Source organism: Echiichthys vipera, assembly GCF_963691815.1.
Source record: "Echiichthys vipera genome assembly, chromosome: 18".
NCBI classification, from domain to species: Eukaryota; Metazoa; Chordata; class Actinopteri; order Perciformes; family Trachinidae; genus Echiichthys; species Echiichthys vipera.
In genome coordinates this window covers 26992275-27010073 of record NC_139843.1, presented here as the reverse complement: position 1 = coordinate 27010073, position 17799 = coordinate 26992275, and the positions used below count along the sequence as shown (strand labels likewise).

At 39.8% G+C, this 17799-nt stretch overlaps 1 protein-coding gene across 1 annotated transcript in view; it reads left to right on the top strand.

The window, feature by feature from the left end:
- The window catches only part of ryr2a (ryanodine receptor 2a (cardiac)), a gene marked incomplete at its 5' end in the record, with an annotated part of 336158 nt that overhangs the window by 68311 nt on the left and 250048 nt on the right, over positions 1-17799 (top strand). The window contains 2 exons of the mRNA XM_083932619.1: positions 11419-11493; positions 12835-12913. Of these exons, the coding sequence (XP_083788745.1) occupies positions 11419-11493; positions 12835-12913 (154 nt within the window). The remainder of the gene's footprint in view (positions 1-11418; positions 11494-12834; positions 12914-17799) is intronic.

Here is a 17799-nt window from a genome sequence, read left to right as displayed (position 1 = left end):
GTTTTTACTACGCCTCTTTTTAGCCACCCACCCTTTTCCTGCACATAACTTGATTTTGGTAGGGTCTAAAATTATATCCACCTAATTTTTATAGTAGAGGCACTCAAGATAATTATGAGCCTTTTGATTGGTATCCAGAATTTTCAAAGGGGATCTCTTTGCCACATACAGTACATAAGAGTGAATAGGCGAATATGCTTCCGGGCCATCGGACACAACACAAACAGACAAGTGCTGCAGTTCCCATGGTGGCATACAATGAGAGCGCCGGTCCTGGGGACCTGTCAAATACTCCTGTTCGGTGCATCGGCACAAATTACAATCAGAACCAGAATCAGAATCAGCTTTAATGACCAAGTAAGTGTGAACACATAGAAGGAATTTGACTCTTTTTGTCACTCTCAATTAAATACGCAGAAATAGACAGATGGCTAAAAACAAGGATTACAAAAATCAACAAAGGTAAACATAAATGTAAATTTTTTAATGTTAATTATTATGCACAGATATATTTAGTATAAGAAAATACAGGAAAATTAAATTGTAAACATAATAATGTGCAGAGTGCAAAGGGTGCTGTAATAAATGTGTTGATTAATGTACAACAGGCTTTATTGGGATTGTTCCAGACACTATGATATCAAGTGTTCATCATGGTGACAGCCTGCGGGCAGAAACTGTTCCTGTGTCTGTGTCACGGTTTTGGTGAACAGTGTTCTGTAGCTCCTACCAGAGGAGAGAAGTTGGAACAGGCGATGTCCAGGGTGGGAGGGGTCTGCTGTGATTTTTCCTGCCTGTTTCCTGACTCTGGAGGTGTACAGGCCCTGGATGGTGGGCAGGTCGGCACGAATGATCTTTCTGCAGAACTGTTGGAATCTGTTCCTGTTGTGTTTGGTGGCCGATCCAAACCACACCGCTATTGAAGTGCAGAGAACAGATGACTGCAGCTTTAAACTGGATCAGCAGCTCCTGAGGCAGGTTGAAGCTGAGCTGGCGCAGGAAGTACAACCTCTGCTGAGCGTTTTTGATGACTGTGTTAATGTTGGACTCCCACTTCAGGACTCGGGAGAGGGGTGGGGGTGGGGGGATGAGGGGACGCTTTTCCTGAAGTCCACTGTCATCTCCACAGTTTTGAGCGTGTTCAGCGCCAGGTTGTTTTGACTGCACCACAGTCCCACTTATGCCAGTCAGAGGCTTCCTCTCAGCAAGTCACATGATCACATCACACTGATGTGGGGAAGCTCTCATACAGCCCAGGGTTTGTGAATACCGCTAGACCTGCCCGGCGCCTCTCATCCTGAGCAACTCCAAGAGCAGCTCCTCTCCAGGAGTTTAGTTCCAGACCCAGTAACATGCATAGATATGAGCCCTACTATAACTATAACCTATGCCATTTTTCCATACATACTGTACATGGGCTAGCTTGGCTTGGCTTGACTCTGCCAAAAGTGGCAATGGAAAAGGCATTATACTGTATAGTTGGAACCACTCTACTGCCTGCCCTTTTATTTATGGTGCCAAATCATAACAAAAATGATCTCAGGACATTTTACTGAGTAGGTATAGACCACACTCCATGACTCTATGAATTATGATTTACATAGACCTAACGAGTCCCCTGTAGAGTATGCAGTGGCAACGAAAACCTTCCCCTTAGGCAGGAATGTCGGAGAGACCCAGCTCTATGGAGGACGTCCATCTGTCTGCACCTGTTGGGGAGGAACAAAAGGAGAGAGAATGAGAGAAGAGACAGACAGATGGACAGAGAGAGACAAAGACAGACACAAAGACAGAGGCAGACACACTTCCAGAGATGCAAGCAACCACAAAAGTAACTAACTATAATAATATCTATAGTAATGTGAATATGACTTGTATGTTATGGCAGTTAATATAGTAGAATAGTAAGAAACAAGCACAGCTAAGGCGACAGAATATGACAACGATAAGTACTGGTAATAACAGCTGTGATACAATGAGATATATTACTGATGATGTTTTTATGGCTACAATTTTTTAAAATTTATCAAACTAATGATAGTATACTGTATATGACTAATAGTAATAATAGCTGCAGGAAGCTTCATGCAGGACCATGGCAGCAGGCACCTCCACGATTAGCAGAGACCTGCAAGACGACAAAGCACAAACAACTCCAGGGAAGAAGTTGAATTAGTATGTATTGATGAGACATGAATGATACAAACAGAGAAGAAAGAAGCTCAGAGGATCAGGAAAAGTATTATCCCCTGGCAGACTAGGCCTATAGCAGCAGAATTTAGCATAATGAAATCAGCTTAGATGCAGGCTCTAAGAGAAATTGAATGCCATAACAACATAGCTAAGGGCCCGTAAGCCCTAGCTATAAGCTTTATCAATGAGGAAAGTTTTAAGATTACTTTTAAATATGGGGACGGTATGGAGACTATAGGAACAACAAGTAGCCCTGCATTCTCAGAGCACAGCGATCTAGTTGGGTAATACGGTACTATGAGCTCTTTAAGATATGATGGAGCCTGACCAATAAGAGCTTTGTAGGTAAGGAGAAGGATTTTAAATGATATTCTAGATTTTACAGGTAGCCAGTGCAAAGAGGAAGTAACAAATGCATGGACTAGTTTTTCTGCATCTTTCTGAGACACAATATTCCTAATTTTCGTAATATTACGCAAGTGAAAATATGCAGTCCTTGTCGTTAGTTTTATGTGAGAATCGAAGGACATATTCTGATCAAAAATAACACCCAGATTCAGAAGTACAATAACTTCAGTTTTATCTGAGTTTAACATCAGAAAATTAAAAAAAATGTAAATGGCACGATAGCACGTGATTCAGGCGGCGGCGCGAATGGAGCGTCCAATGGGGCGAGATGCGGCGGGAATGAAGCATCTAGAGTCTGGAGTGTCTGAAGCGACACAAATAGAGTTGAAAATATCAAACTTTTCAAGCAGCATCGTACCGTGACATCCAATCAGTGTTGAGATTGCGGTAAGCGCCATCGAAGTTCTCCTTGATACATCCAGGGGCTCACCGGGCTCACCAAAGCCACTATTGTTCCAATCCTTGGGGGAAACAGGACTGTTCCTATAGATATAATATAACGGGTATAACTATGAACTGTGGATGGAAGGGACATACCTTTAGGCATCTAGTCTGCTAGCAATTCAGAAGAAGAAGAAGAAGAAGAAGAAGAAGAAGAAGAAGAAGGCTGTCAGTGCAGAGTGAAGCTGAGGAGAAGACCTGGCAGCATCCTGTACAGCTACGGCGGTTAAATCACTGGGGTCCTGAGCCACACACTTCATCTGAGAGCTTATTTCTTTCTTTTTCTGTCCTTTTAAAAGCATTCACATCCCTGGTTAGCACTAGCGTGACTTCCAGCGCACAATAGAGTACGTTGAGCCTGGGGCAAGCTTCAGTTAGGTAGCCGCCCCAGCTGCTACCTGCCATTGAAGCAATGAAAATGTAAATGTGACAAATGTGAGCAAGCGGCGCAATACAAGCGTCTCAAACGATTGTATTTGCATCTATCACATTTGGTGGGAATGCAGCTTTAATTTCACATTTCACACTTATACTTAGAAATGGGAACTAAAACAATTATTGAAATAACATATTTTATCTGAATTATTCAAATGAGCAGCTTCAATCATGCGTGGAGAAACTTTGGAGAAGCTTGCCAAGCGACCAAACCAATCAGCGTCGGTTTTGAGTGTGATGAAACGAGAAGAGACTGTTCAGTGTAAACAACATGGCGGCTTCCACGGATGAGATGAGCACAGCTATTGAGCAAGCCGCTCGCTAACGCTTTTGATGTACATAATCGTCTCAGTCAGAATTCAGATTCTGCTTTATTTCAAATAAATTTTCAAAACTGAACAGAGGTAACTGATGGCTTATTAAACATATCGTTATAGGAACTTTGAACTTTGTACTAAACAAAATATGGTTATTAACTTTTGAAGGATGTTCCATAGACATTATAGGTGGAACTATATTCAGTTGAATATCAATGAAGAGAAGAGAACTACTTCTTAAATGGAAGGTCAAATGTTGATGAATACATGTCTCATCTAAGTAAAAAAGTGTAAAATAAAATAAACACTGCTGTGTTGGTTATTTTGATTGAAATGATGGCAACATTGACAATTTAAGACACCAAGACACAGAAGAGAGGACTGTTATCATTTAAAACTACATGTGTACATGTGATACATGTACATGTAGGTCCGGGTTGGGATTAGCTTATTTTAGCACTACCTTACTCTTGATGATAACCATGCGCCCTGAGAAAAAAACAATTTGTCAACTAAGGAAGCTCTTTTGGGGATTGTGAGCTTTTTTTCAAGAGGTAAATGGATTTGAACACAAAGACAGAGCAAAACATAACTTACACAAGCTTCATTTCAACAAGATTTAATGTGAGATCACACTAACAGCCACTGGCACCATCTATGGGGGACATTGGTGGACAATATAGTCTCATACATTGAACCAGGACACAAATGCAGATCCAACACACAAAAGTAGTTCAAACCACAGTTTGTTTAATTAGCAGAGTAGGTACACTGGCAGGCAATCAGAACAGGCAGATATACAAGAGGAGCAGGCTAAGGCAGGTCTAAAACAGGCTAATGTTGGTAACAAAACTTATAGGACAAAACGGCTAGAATGCTGTCATGCTGTCACAGGGTAACAATACGAACTGACACTGAGGGAAGGGAATACGGAGACGAAATACACTAGGGAAGGGGAGACAATGTGAAATATAGCTGGGCAGGAAGTGAAGGAACCTGAAAAGAGACACGAGTGACCAAAATGAAACAGGAAACATTCGACTTGAAACGAGGAAAAACAAAAGATTTCTTAACTAACTGGACGTGTTGTGACATATAGTATAGTACTAATTAATATGAATCTGTAGGCCACAGAACAAGATTTGGGAACCAGAAGCATTCTGGTTTTCATTTGCAGTTCATTTATAGTCAAGTAGTCTTAACCACAATCACATTTGAGCAGGCTTTGGTTACATGCAGATAAACACTTTTTCTGAATTCTCAATTCTAAATTTAATTATCTCTTTTATCTCTTTTTTAGCAATGTTGTCTGTTAACTCCAAATCCATTCTTGCATATCAAATAGCTATTCAGACTCGGCGCACGGAAGAGGAAGACTTTTCCCAGATATCTGTTGGCTTCACTGGATATTCTGAAATATTGTCCGTTGCCCTCAGGGGCTAAATCGTTGTCAGACCTAAAGCCTACAGATGGAACATGAATAGTGATATTTACATGTTTAAAAGCACCCTTTCTAATTACACTCAACAAAAATATAAACGCAACACTTTTGTTTTTGCTCCCATTTTTCATGAGATGGACTTAAAGATCTAAAATTCATTCCAGATACACAATATTACCGTTTCTCTCAAACATTGTTCACAAATCCGTCTAAATGTGTGATAGTGAGCACTTCTGCTACGTAAGCAGTCTCCAAAGGCGATTCAGAGAATATGGCAGTACATCCAACAGGCCTCACAACCGCAGACCACGTGTAACCACACCAGCCCAGGACCTCCACATCCAGCAGGTTCAACTCCAAGATCGTCTGAGACCAGCCACTGAGACAGCTGCTAAAACAATTGGTTTGCATAACCAAACAATTTCTGCACAAACTGTCAGAAACCGTCTCAGGGAAGCTCAACTGCATGCTCGTCGTCCTCACCGGGGTCTTGACCTGACTCCAGCTCGTCGGCGTAACAGACTTGAGTGGGCAAATGCTCACATTCGATGGCGTCTGGCACGTTGGAGAGGTGTTCTCTTCACGGATGAATCTCGGTTAACATTGTTCAGGGCAGATGGCAGACAGCGTGTGTGGCGTCGTGTGGGTGAGCGCTTTGCTGATGTCAATGTTGTGGATCGAGTGGCCCATGGTGGTGGTGGGGTTATGGTATGGGCAGGCATCTGTTATGGACGAAGAACACAGGTGCATTTTATTGATGGCATTCTGAATGCACAGAGATACCGTGATGAGACCCTGAGGCCCATTGTTGTGCCATACATCCATGAACATCACCTCATGTTTCAGCAAGATAATGCACGGCCCCATGTTGTAAGGATCTATACACAATTTTTGGAAGCTGAAAATGTCCCAGTTCTTGCATGGCCAGCATACTCACCAGACATGTCACCCATTGAGCATGTTTGGGATGCTCTTGACCGGCGTATACGACAGCGTGTACCAGTTCCCACTAATATCCAGCAACTTCGCACAGCCATTGAAGAGGAGTGGACCAATATTCCACAGGCCGCAATTGACAATCTGATAAACTCTATGCGAAGGAGACGTGTTGCACTGCATTAAGGCAAATGGTGGTCACACCAGATACTGACTGGTTCTGAGTCCCCAGACCCCCAATAAAGCAAAAAAAATGTACTGTACATTTCAGGGTGGCCTTTTATTGTGGACAGTCTAAGGCACACCTGTGCACTAATCATGATGTCAGATCAGCATCTGGATGTGGCACACCTGTGAGGTGGGATGGATTATCTCAGCAAAGCAGAAGTGCTCACTATCACACATTTAGACAGATTTGTGAACAATGTTTGAGAGAAATGGTAATATTGTGTATCTGGTATTTTAGATCTTTAAGTCCATCTCATGAAAAATGGGAGCAAAAACAAAAGTGTTGCGTTTATATTTTTGTTGAGTGTATTATAGCGATAATATGAAAAACAGTCCAAACTCTGTTGAAGCACACAGAGTGTCCTGACGACATAGTATTACAGAAAAAGTCACCAAACAAATACAGTGCAATTGATTTTCTTCCACATTATTTCAAAAATCTGAAAATAAATCTGACTTTTTGTTTAATAGCTTCTGTACTTTCGATACTATCAAATGTGAATATCATATCATTTTGAAACTTGTGGTGTTAAAAAGTATTGAAGTATCGATAGTTTGGACCACCTTAATTGTGACAACCCTATAGCTCTTTATTAGCATTGTTAGCATGTCTGCCTGAAACCAACTTTTACTGAACACTCATTTGAGTAATTGAAAATGGTTCATTCAACATTTGGGTTCATACTCGTATTTTCTCTCGGAGTTAGCTGAGATGATTGATACCACCCTGATATATTTGAACTCAGTATGCAGCCAGAGCCAGGAGGTGGCAGGGAGACAGCTATCCTGGCACTCTGTACTTCAAAAATACAGCTACTATCATCACCTGTTAACTAGAACCTATTAGAATAGGCTATTTACCATCCAAACCAAATCTTCATTTGGAGGGGAATTAAAGGACAAGTCCTTTTATTCGCTAAGCTGTCATTATCTCCTCATCCAATAGTCTTATCTGTTGGATAGATGTATGTTTTTATGTGTCGTCTGTAAAATGACTACGGCAACTTACTTTTTCCTCCTCTGTCTCATTTCCACACAGCATGTAGTGGTGGAAATATGGGTAGGTGTGCCTCCAGTCGATGTCTGTGTTTGTCATGGCCATCACTGTCTTTATGTTGGTTATTACAGTCACTGTCATGACCATCAACAGTATGAGCACTAACAAAGTTGCCATTTTTGTTTTTGTTATCTATTGATTGTCAACCTTTTGGAGATGGTGGAGATTTAAGATATGACCTTATCGTCCCTTCGTATCGAAAGATATGCAAGCTGATGTAGAGGCAAGCACTGTAGTACATTCTCTCTCACACACACACACACACACACACACACACACACACACACACACACACACACACACACACACACACACACACACACACACACACACACACACACACACACACACACACACACACAAACAAATAATAACGGGCCTTTTAATGTAGCTATATTGCTACTATATAGGTACTGTATATAAATTAGACATGCAACCCAACACAATATTGTCTTTCCTATCGAGCTCCAGTGGGTGTCCCCCATTCTCATGAATCCTGAATTATGAAATAATTGTGACGACAGCACGACATTATTTATAGAAATGCAACTTCGTGAGCAAAGTCTTACGAATATTTGATGCTATTTTCTCACAGTTGTAATCGGACATGTTGATGATTTTTTTGTTTTTGTTGCAAACATTCTGTGATGAAGATGAATAAATTAAAATTAGCATTAGAGACATGTCTTCTCTTATAAACAAACTCCAAACGCATGACGCAGCATACAGCACTGGAACAAAAGATATACCAATTTACACTGCTGCACAACATTAGTCCCACCCCCATCAAACTAAGATGTTTAACATGAGAAAATAAACGTTGGTGTCTTTATTGACATCTTATTTTAACAGTGGCTGGTCCTGCCTTACTGACGAATGAATAACTAAAACGTAACGTTGTGTGTTTCTTGGCAGTGACTTCCTGGAGTCTCAGATGGTTACCTGTTAACCGAGTTGAATTACATTATGAAAGAGACATCATTGTGGGACCCCCTCGAAAACGAATTGGTACAACTCAAGAGGTTTATCCCATCAAATTAATACATTTCCATATATACAGTATATATATATATACATCTATAACTCTGTGGATTTAAATCCACATTGAAAAATTAAAATTGACTTGTTTCACTATCAGAGTTTGATCCATTCAGTCTGATAACATTTGGAAAGCCTAAAGGAGCTGCATGACCAAATAATTTAATCTCGATTCAAGTTAACCAGAACATTAAACCGGAAGTAGCTGGCGTGGCCGGCAGGAGTCTCTAGTGCACCTACTCATTGGGCCACATAATGCAGAAGTAGTGCCAATCAGCTGGTTATCTTTAGATGCAGCAGTTGAACTAATTTGGCTTCATGCTTCATCCACCCCCAACACTGTATACAGTCCTCTTTATACATCCATGACTCAGCCCCCTGATTTTAGTCTTCATGCTAAGCTTCTGGCTGTAACTCCATGTTAAACACATATATATGAGAGTGGTATAGACCCTATCGGACAACTCTCATTAAAAGTGACATAAGCTCGTTAACCAAAAAACTGAGCTGCTCTCTCAGTGATGGTCAGTTTTGTAGTGGCAGACAGAACTGTAGCAGCCAGTGTGAATTCTGTCAGGAAGCAAACAAATCCACCTCTTAGCCCATCAACAAACTCACATGACCCAGCAAGTGAGGAGTTGAGACATTGCTGTTTGCAATGCTGCTCTAACATCAATCCCACCATCATCAAATTAACGTTCTCAGGATTTGGAACTAAACTGCCCTACTAGTGGGGGTTGCCATTATGAACGAATACCTGAACTATCCCCACAATAGTTCAACTTGAAGACAACCTTCTCTACAAATCTCTTCAAGTGTTTGATGTGTGCAACAGTGCCAGCTGAACTACTCTATGAGCTGCTGACCAGTGGGTTTATGGCAGTACAATTCTCATTGCTCTGACTTTAATTTGCTAATTTTTAAGCTCCATCCACTATAGCAATAATTTAGCCCTGATAGCCTGACCAAAATTTAGCAATTTTGCAATCCTTTGTTCCACAGTGGCAGTGTTCACACACATTGAATAAGAACAGGGGGCTAGAGAACAGGCAAACTTGTTCCACTGTACTTGTCGGGTTGAATAAGAACAGGGGGCTAGAGAACAGGCAAACTTGTTCCACTGTACTTGTCGGGTCAGGGTGACTCCTGGAAGGCCATCCACAGGAACTGCATGTGTCTCAGCACAACAGAGACATTGTAGGCTTCAGTACGCTTTAAACACACCAGGTTGCATGACCATTCTCACCATCATCCCATTACACCTAAGGCAAACTTGTGGAGAGAAATGTGTGTTTCATGATCGACAAATAAAAACAAATTTACAAATTTGTATGAAAATGTATGACGTCCTCAAATCATTGTCCATTACACAAATACCAACTATTTTTTAACAAATGTAAAACATTTCTATGAATAATTACTGCCGGACATTTGTTTTTATTTGCAATTCATGAAAAAAATGCATTTGACACCAATATTGAGACTCCACAAAAAAGTGTTATAGATGTTCTGAATGGCCACACTCGGAGTAGTGTGAAAAATGGATTGCACATACACTATGCAAGCTAGTCTGCATCACATGACTGCTGTTTACACACATTCATCAATAGTGTGTGAAAGTGAAGTGTGTTCAGAAGGCGCAGGGCAGAATCACTGCAGCGCAGCAGGAGACATTTGGTACAGGTACAGACAAGGGCATATGTCTGTCAGTCTCCGAGTGATGCAGAGTCCTGCTGCAATCAGATACTTTAGTGTCAGAGTGTAGTTTTACTGCATTATAGAGTCCTGAGAAACACTGTGAGAGGAGACAGGACAAAAGGGTTTCTAGAAAAAGTTGTGTTATTGTGAGGAATTGATGGGTCTCTGTAAATCATAAATAAGTCATAGAGTATGGTCTATACCTACCTTGTAAAGTGTCCTGAGATAACATTTGTTATGAGTTGGCACTATAAATAAAATTGAATTGAATTGAATTGAATTGAATTTACTTTATTACTGCCAACAGGAGTATTGTGATTAATGTGCCTCATTTGAGATCAATATTGGCAATAGTCAACTTTTTGTTTAAACTTATCATGAAATAAATGTTGATTTTCAGGTACAGTACAAGTAGCTTCACTACTTTGTTCTTACCTTTCCCAATAAAAGCCCTAGACATATAATGCTACACTGCATCACTGCTTATCAGAGCATTTCACTAAGAGGCAAGTGAACAAAGTGAGTTACAAAGTTGTTTATTGTCACTGTAAACATAATTCTTCATTAAAGCAAAAGGGTTAATTCTTCTTACACATTACATCTTACACTTTACACTAAACCTTATAAATGTAGAGATCAAATTTGGATCAGACATACAATACACAAATCCCGTTGGTCAGTTTAAACACATACCTGTACATGAAGCATGCAACAAAATTATCCATTTTTCCATTAATCCTGCAAGTTTGTTCAAATAGTGGTAAAATGCAGCTGTTTGAGAAGCAGAGACGTGTGATTGGTTAGGCAGTCTACCTGTGTATTGGAAGTGATTGATGTGATGCACCACCACTCACTCTAAAACATCAGCAGTGGACCTGATAAGGTACAATTAACCGTGGAGGCCCACTGTTGTTTGTTAAACATTGTGCATTAAACAGCCCTGATGATGTAATTATACTATCAGCTATGGATGTTAATATGACTGACTAAATTCAGCTTCCATACTTTTTAGAGTGTTGTGTAACATTTTTCCTACAACTTTACAAAGAAAGCGTTGTTTTAAGTGACACATCTCTCTCTTCCTGTCTGCATCTGTTTGTGGCACTTTCTGTCTGTACTGTTTATTGATATCTCCGTTTAGCTGCTTCTCATTGTTTTTCTCTCTCAGTGACTTTATGTCTATGGTAACTCTATTTATCTCTGTCCCTCTTGTCAATCTTTGTCAGACGGCCCAGGGGGGCGGCCATCGCACCTTACTGTACGGACATGCTGTCCTGCTGCGACACTCCTACAGTGGAATGGTCAGTAAACACACAAATCTACCACAATAACAACTGTAGTGATCATAGTTTTGTCTGTCTTGTTCCTAGTTTATTTTTTCATGTTCGTGGTCTGTTTCTTGTTTTATTTTATGTTGCTTTCCACTTGTGCCCTGTCTTGTTTCTATTCCTGTCTGTGATTGTGTTCCCTGCCCTAATTTGTTCCACTTGTGTTGATTGCCCTCTACAGCTGTGTCTTGTCTGTGATTAGTCTTGTCTATATGTACCCTGGTCCCCTTTTGTTCCCTGTCAGTTCATTATCAGTTTTATAGTAATAAGTCCTGTTTGGTCCTCCTGCCTGTTTGGTTTAAATACATTTGTTTATTTCTTCGAGTTCTGGCCTGCTGCCTGTTGTTTCTGCATTTTGGTCCTCCTCTCAGCTTCTATAGGTGTTCTTCTATTACTAAATTAACTTTCTGACTTATGTATGGGTTTATTTGCTTTTCATATAACATAGATAAGTAAAATATACCTGTCAACAACTGCAATTCCAACAGGAATAATAGTATGTGGAGTGGTAGGTGATGGAATATTTGCACTGCTCCTCTGTGACTAACTCATTATTACAGACAGCATTTCAGCAATTACAGGTAAATGACAACAACCTTGTAAGAGAAAATCATAAAAATCCAATTATGACATTATTTGTTTAAGATTATTACTAATCATAAATATTAGTCAAATCAAGTGATTAACTACTCAAATGGTTTTAATTCCTTTATGGCCTTCACAGTCTGAAGGGTACTGGTGTTTGTGGGGGATAATGATAAATACAGTACATGTAGTCCACTATACATAAAAGATGTTATATGTTGGAAAAATCAAAATCAGATAATTTATATAATTTTCATCATTATATATTATTATATAATCATTTTACCTTATTAAATAATTGTGTATATCGTGTATTCATTATTAAAAATAAGTATTGAACGTAGTCCAATGATTCATTTTTAAAATGAAAACAGTTTAATGAGCTTGTAGTCTCTTTGCCAAGTAAGACTAGTATTTTGGCATGAGGTTTAGCAAAGACCTTTTCTGCTCATTCCATTGTCATCGAACTCACACTGCACACTCAGCTGATCTTGAACTACAGGAAACACTTTCTGTGCAAGAACTTTAAAGAAGATACTGTTTCTCTGTGGGCCAGGCTTTATGGCAGAGGAGTGGGGCTGCAGTTCTAACTGCGGGCAGAGATTCACACACAGAGGCTCTCCAGACAAGAGCTCCCATTAACTAGGGCATTACAGAACTAGTGTACTGTAGTTGGTACTGATAGGTAATCAGATGGATTGATGGAATTGATTGTGTTTCTCTGTTTAGTACCTGTGCTGTCTGTCCACCTCCCGCTCATCCACAGACAAACTGGCTTTTGATGTTGGACTGCAGGAAGATACCACAGGTAAGTCTTTCATTGGCTGTGGCTTTCGATTGTCACATAGTTTGCATTTTGTTGATAACACTAACTTGCAGTCATGATAAATTTCAGCTGTCGCCACAATTACAGAGCTGTTTCTTAAAGCTGCTAGTCTTTTATATAAAGTGTGCCGGGGCCTGAAAGATGTGTAAGCCACCTCCCACGCAAACGTTTTGATCTATAAAACTTGATGGGAGAATGTGGACACCTGAAATTGAACTCTGACCCATGTGTACAAACATTACAGAGACCGGAGAAATGGGTGATGCAGATGGTGAGGTGGTGAATTGAAGCCAGATTGTAGAAATTCAACTAAAATCCCCAAATTGAACAGCTCAATATTTCATCAGTGCTGTCTCTCCAACACATTCTGCACCCCCTGAATGAATCTGTAGAAAAGCTGGATGATGTCATGGTGTTGCAACCGGCAGGACTGAGGAAAGTCTCTTCTGCATTTCCCGGATATTTACCGTAAATATACTCCTAGTCCTTTTCATCTCAACTAGGTGGACTGTGGTTTATAAAGGAAAACTGCCTGCAGGTGCGCCTGTGTACAGTTTTATAAATCTTTTTTTAAGCTTTTTTGCACATGGACCCTACAGTTTTATAAATGAGAACCGAGACCTTTACTGTTTACTGTTGGCCTCAGTGCTCTCAGGATGGTTTACAGCAGCATACATTCATCAGGTGGACACAAACACCACTCCAAATGAATGCTGATGTTGCTCTGTGTCTGCTAGTGTGTAAATACACAAACTGCTAAAGCATCAGCCATATCAACTTTATAAAGCTATAATGCATCAAAGGCTAGCCTGGGAAACAGACAAATCTGTTGAGCACATGTTTCATTTGCTCTGGCAGTTACGGGCCAATCACAAATATTTATACCAGGGGGGCGGGACTAATACAATGACTGACAGTGTAGGGTCATGTTTAAATGTAGTTACAGAATGTAATTACTGGCCACTTCTGAAATTTAAATCAAGATTATTTTACTGTATTGGTAATTTCTCTCTTTAAATGTCTTCAGAAACATATTTCAGTGTACTTTTTAGCTATAATATGAACATGGAAAAGTTTTTGATCCGGCCGCCATTGTTTTGCTGCTTCAAAGCTGGGCTTACAGCTTGGCTCTGATTGGTTGTAGGTCTATTTAATTGCATCCAGAGGCATTTTGGTCTGCACCTTTGATAACATGGAGAGGTTCCAGACTAATATGCATTTGCAAATAGTCAAAGGCATACAGTATGTGTTTTTGTTCAAAGATACCAAATATATCTGGATGACTCACTGTAAACATATAACTTCAATAAAAAGCTTCAAGCTATTAGATTGCACAAGACTGCACTGCTGAAGCAAGGCTGGAAGCTCAAAGTCTTGAACGTTTAAATCAATGAGAATCTCACCAAAAAGAATGCTGACATCGCCAGAAAAGCCCGCCAACTGAGGAAACGGGGCAAGATTCAACACACCTTGATGGCCAACTGCAGAATCTATGTCAAAACAAATAGATCCTGACCAGAAGAAGTAAAAATATTGATGATTGAAAAGAGGATGGAAATATCAGAGAAGATTGCTAAGCATGAAAGTAAGGAGCTGATTACAGATCAACATGTGAACCACACCTTAGCAGACCCGAATGAAGGAATTGACCCGGATAATCACTTCTACTGTAACATGACTGAGAAATGCCAGTACTACACTGAAGATCAATACAACGAGGGCATTGAGATGGATGGGAAACTGTCTCTAATTCACTGTAATAGCAGGAGTCTATTTACAAATCTATCTTTTTCCTGGATGGATATAAGCTCATTTGTGTTATCAGGAGAAACAAAGGTGGGGGAGGAGTGGCCCTGTTCATTGACATTAACATCAAGTATGAGACTGGACAACATATGTCTAAAGCTGTTGAGCACTTAATGGAATGTGTGACAATTGAAATATGTGTGAAGAAAGGTAAAACTATACTAGTAAGCTGGGTTTACAGAGCCACCGGATTCAAAAATAGAAGATTTCAATGAATGTATGGAAGGAATATTCTCAGAAACTAGCTAAAAGTGGGTTTTTATCTGTGATGATGTAGATATTGACTTACTCAACCCAAAACAAAATATGATGATGGATGAGTTCACTAATACAATGTATACAATGGGCTTACAACCTCCCATTATACGACCTAGCAGGATCACAACACACAGTGCTACTCTGATTGATAATATTTTCACTAATATTATAGGGAATAACATAACATTACTGATAAACGATAGAAGTGACCACCTACCAATCTTGTTATCACATATATAAGGGTCAGGACTGACGAAAGGATAAATACACTGAAAAATTAACTACTGATGCAAAATTAGAACAATGTTTACAATGAAACAGATGTGAATGGTGCATATTATTCCTTTTTGCAAATATTTAAAACGCTGTATGACAGACACTGTCCTATGAAGAAAAGACACACAAATCACAATAGTCTCCTGTGTTTCTCCTCATATTTTGTGAATTTCCTCTGTTGCCCTCAGGTCGTCGCTACGTCTCACCTGTCTGTAAGACTAACCGTTTTTTAAAATCTTTTATCGCCTCTGCTATCCGTCTCTAAAATTCTTTATAATGATTTTATTCCTTTAACCATGTGCATCTTATTGTTCAAACATGTGTAACCTATGTATTATTAACTTTGTTTGGCTGATCCTTGATGACACTGTACTCCTTGGCATTTTATTATTTACTCTTATTCTATTCTCTTCTATGTATTTGCTTAATTAACTTATCCTCATGTATTTATTGTGTATATTGTGTTGTCATACTGTGCCAGTATGCAAGCTGCTGAATTCAATTGCCCCTGGTAGGATTAATAAAGTTGGCTGAGTCTTAGACATCCCCTACTAATACTCCAAAAAAGAGCTTTGAGAATTCTACATCATGCCAATTATAGGGAACATACAAATCAAGTATTTATAAAATCGAGAATACTCAAATTATATGATTTAATAAACTATTGCACGGTACAGTTGATTTATAAGGCAGCCAACAAAAGCCTCCCTCACAACCTGCAAATACTTTTCTTAGACAGAGAGGAGGGACACAATCTGAGAGGGAACATGATTTTCAGGCAGAGAAAGGTACGAACTACATTCAAATCCTTTACCATGTCATGTCAGGGTGTCAGACAGTGGAATGATTTAGATGAGGAAGTCAAAAAAGTCTTCAAAAAAGTATGTAAATATGACTATTAATCATTACAGAATGACCCAGGATGAGGGTAAAAGTTATAAAGGTCAAAGGCGACAAAGTAGACGGTATGGGACAAATAACAAGAAAACGCTATACCCAAACAATAGCTGACACTGAAAAGCACAGTACGAGGCAAAGGTCAACTAATGCGTAAGCAGGATGTTTTCTTTTTTTTATTGTTTTGTTTTGGCTGTCCTCCAATTATTATACTCTTTTCTTCTTTTTATATATATTTATATATATATATATATAACATGTAACAAGAATGTGCAGATGAAAGACGATACTATGGCAAGCTGGTACACTGTGAGAGATCACACAGACACTACTGAAGAACTTAGCTGAGTCCTATAAATCGAGACACCAAGGAGAATCAACTGGTCCACAATAGAGGTGCTAAGCTGGTCATTGAATGCGATTGACAGTGTTCTCAACAAGGCGTGCGGGTTCTGGTGAACAGACGGGACCTTTCTGGCCAGATACATCCTGGATGGATGGGAAAAGTGGAGAGTCGTGTGCCTTGCGGCACTGGATGTGGAGGATATTGAGGATGTGTACATATTCACGTTCATGACAATTGGAATGCTCGCCTGTGGATGGGGAACGTTCAGGCAACACCGGAAGCTGAGAAAGATCGCTGCTGAACAGACCAGTGTGAGGGCAGACAACGCCACAGCCCGGAGTGCTGTGGTCGGGATGCACTCCGACATCTCTGCAATCTGCGAGTATGTGGCCAGGATGCGAGCGGATGTAGCCACAACTCGGAAGGATATGGTGAAGCTAACCGCAGAGAAAGCTGCCGAAGAGAGGGATGATGATGAAATAACATAACAGGACTGTTTCTCACTCATGATGGACTAATATGGACACTGAGTCTGTTTGTCTGTCTAGAGCTGGACTGCAGCTCTTACTACTACCTGCGGTTGAAACATGTTATGTCAAATGTCATAAGAAAAGTAGTATGATGAAGATAAAGTATTCTGTGGTAACAGGGGCTTGTGTAATGTATGATTTAAACTAAGATAATGTGTGATGATGATTGATCCAACTGGCATGCCCGAAATAAATAAATGAATACATTTTATATGTCAGATAATCATTTTTATTTAAATAAGAAAAAAAAAACAAGAGCTTAGGGAAATGATAACACAATTCTACATGAGCTCTTAACACCGACTGATGAATCATTTTAAATTACATTAAAGAGCACAGAAAGCTCTTTCATTTAGATAAAGTTTGCGTCAAAGAACCAAAAATAACAACAATCAATAATCAAATGAAGCTAAGTCTGATTGGATTCAGGGGAGCCCGATGACATTAGCTCTGAGCTGGTTTTGTAGAATGGTTTTCATTTTCTCCACGTCCTTTCTGGAGTCGAACTCTGGTCTGATGTTGTCAAACAGACACAACCTGACTCCTGAGCTGCTGCTTCTCCACTGTGGTTTCACTTTAGAAAAAAGTCTGAACAATGGCAAAGTACACCTTCTGCCCTGTTCTCGTTCTTGACCTGCTTCTGTAAAGAAGGTGCAAATGATAGTACAAGCAGAACAGCTGCAAGAAGAATGTAGGCTACAAAAGTGGTACACAGGCTGAGGTAATTGTTTATCAGGACTTTATGTTCCTACGTG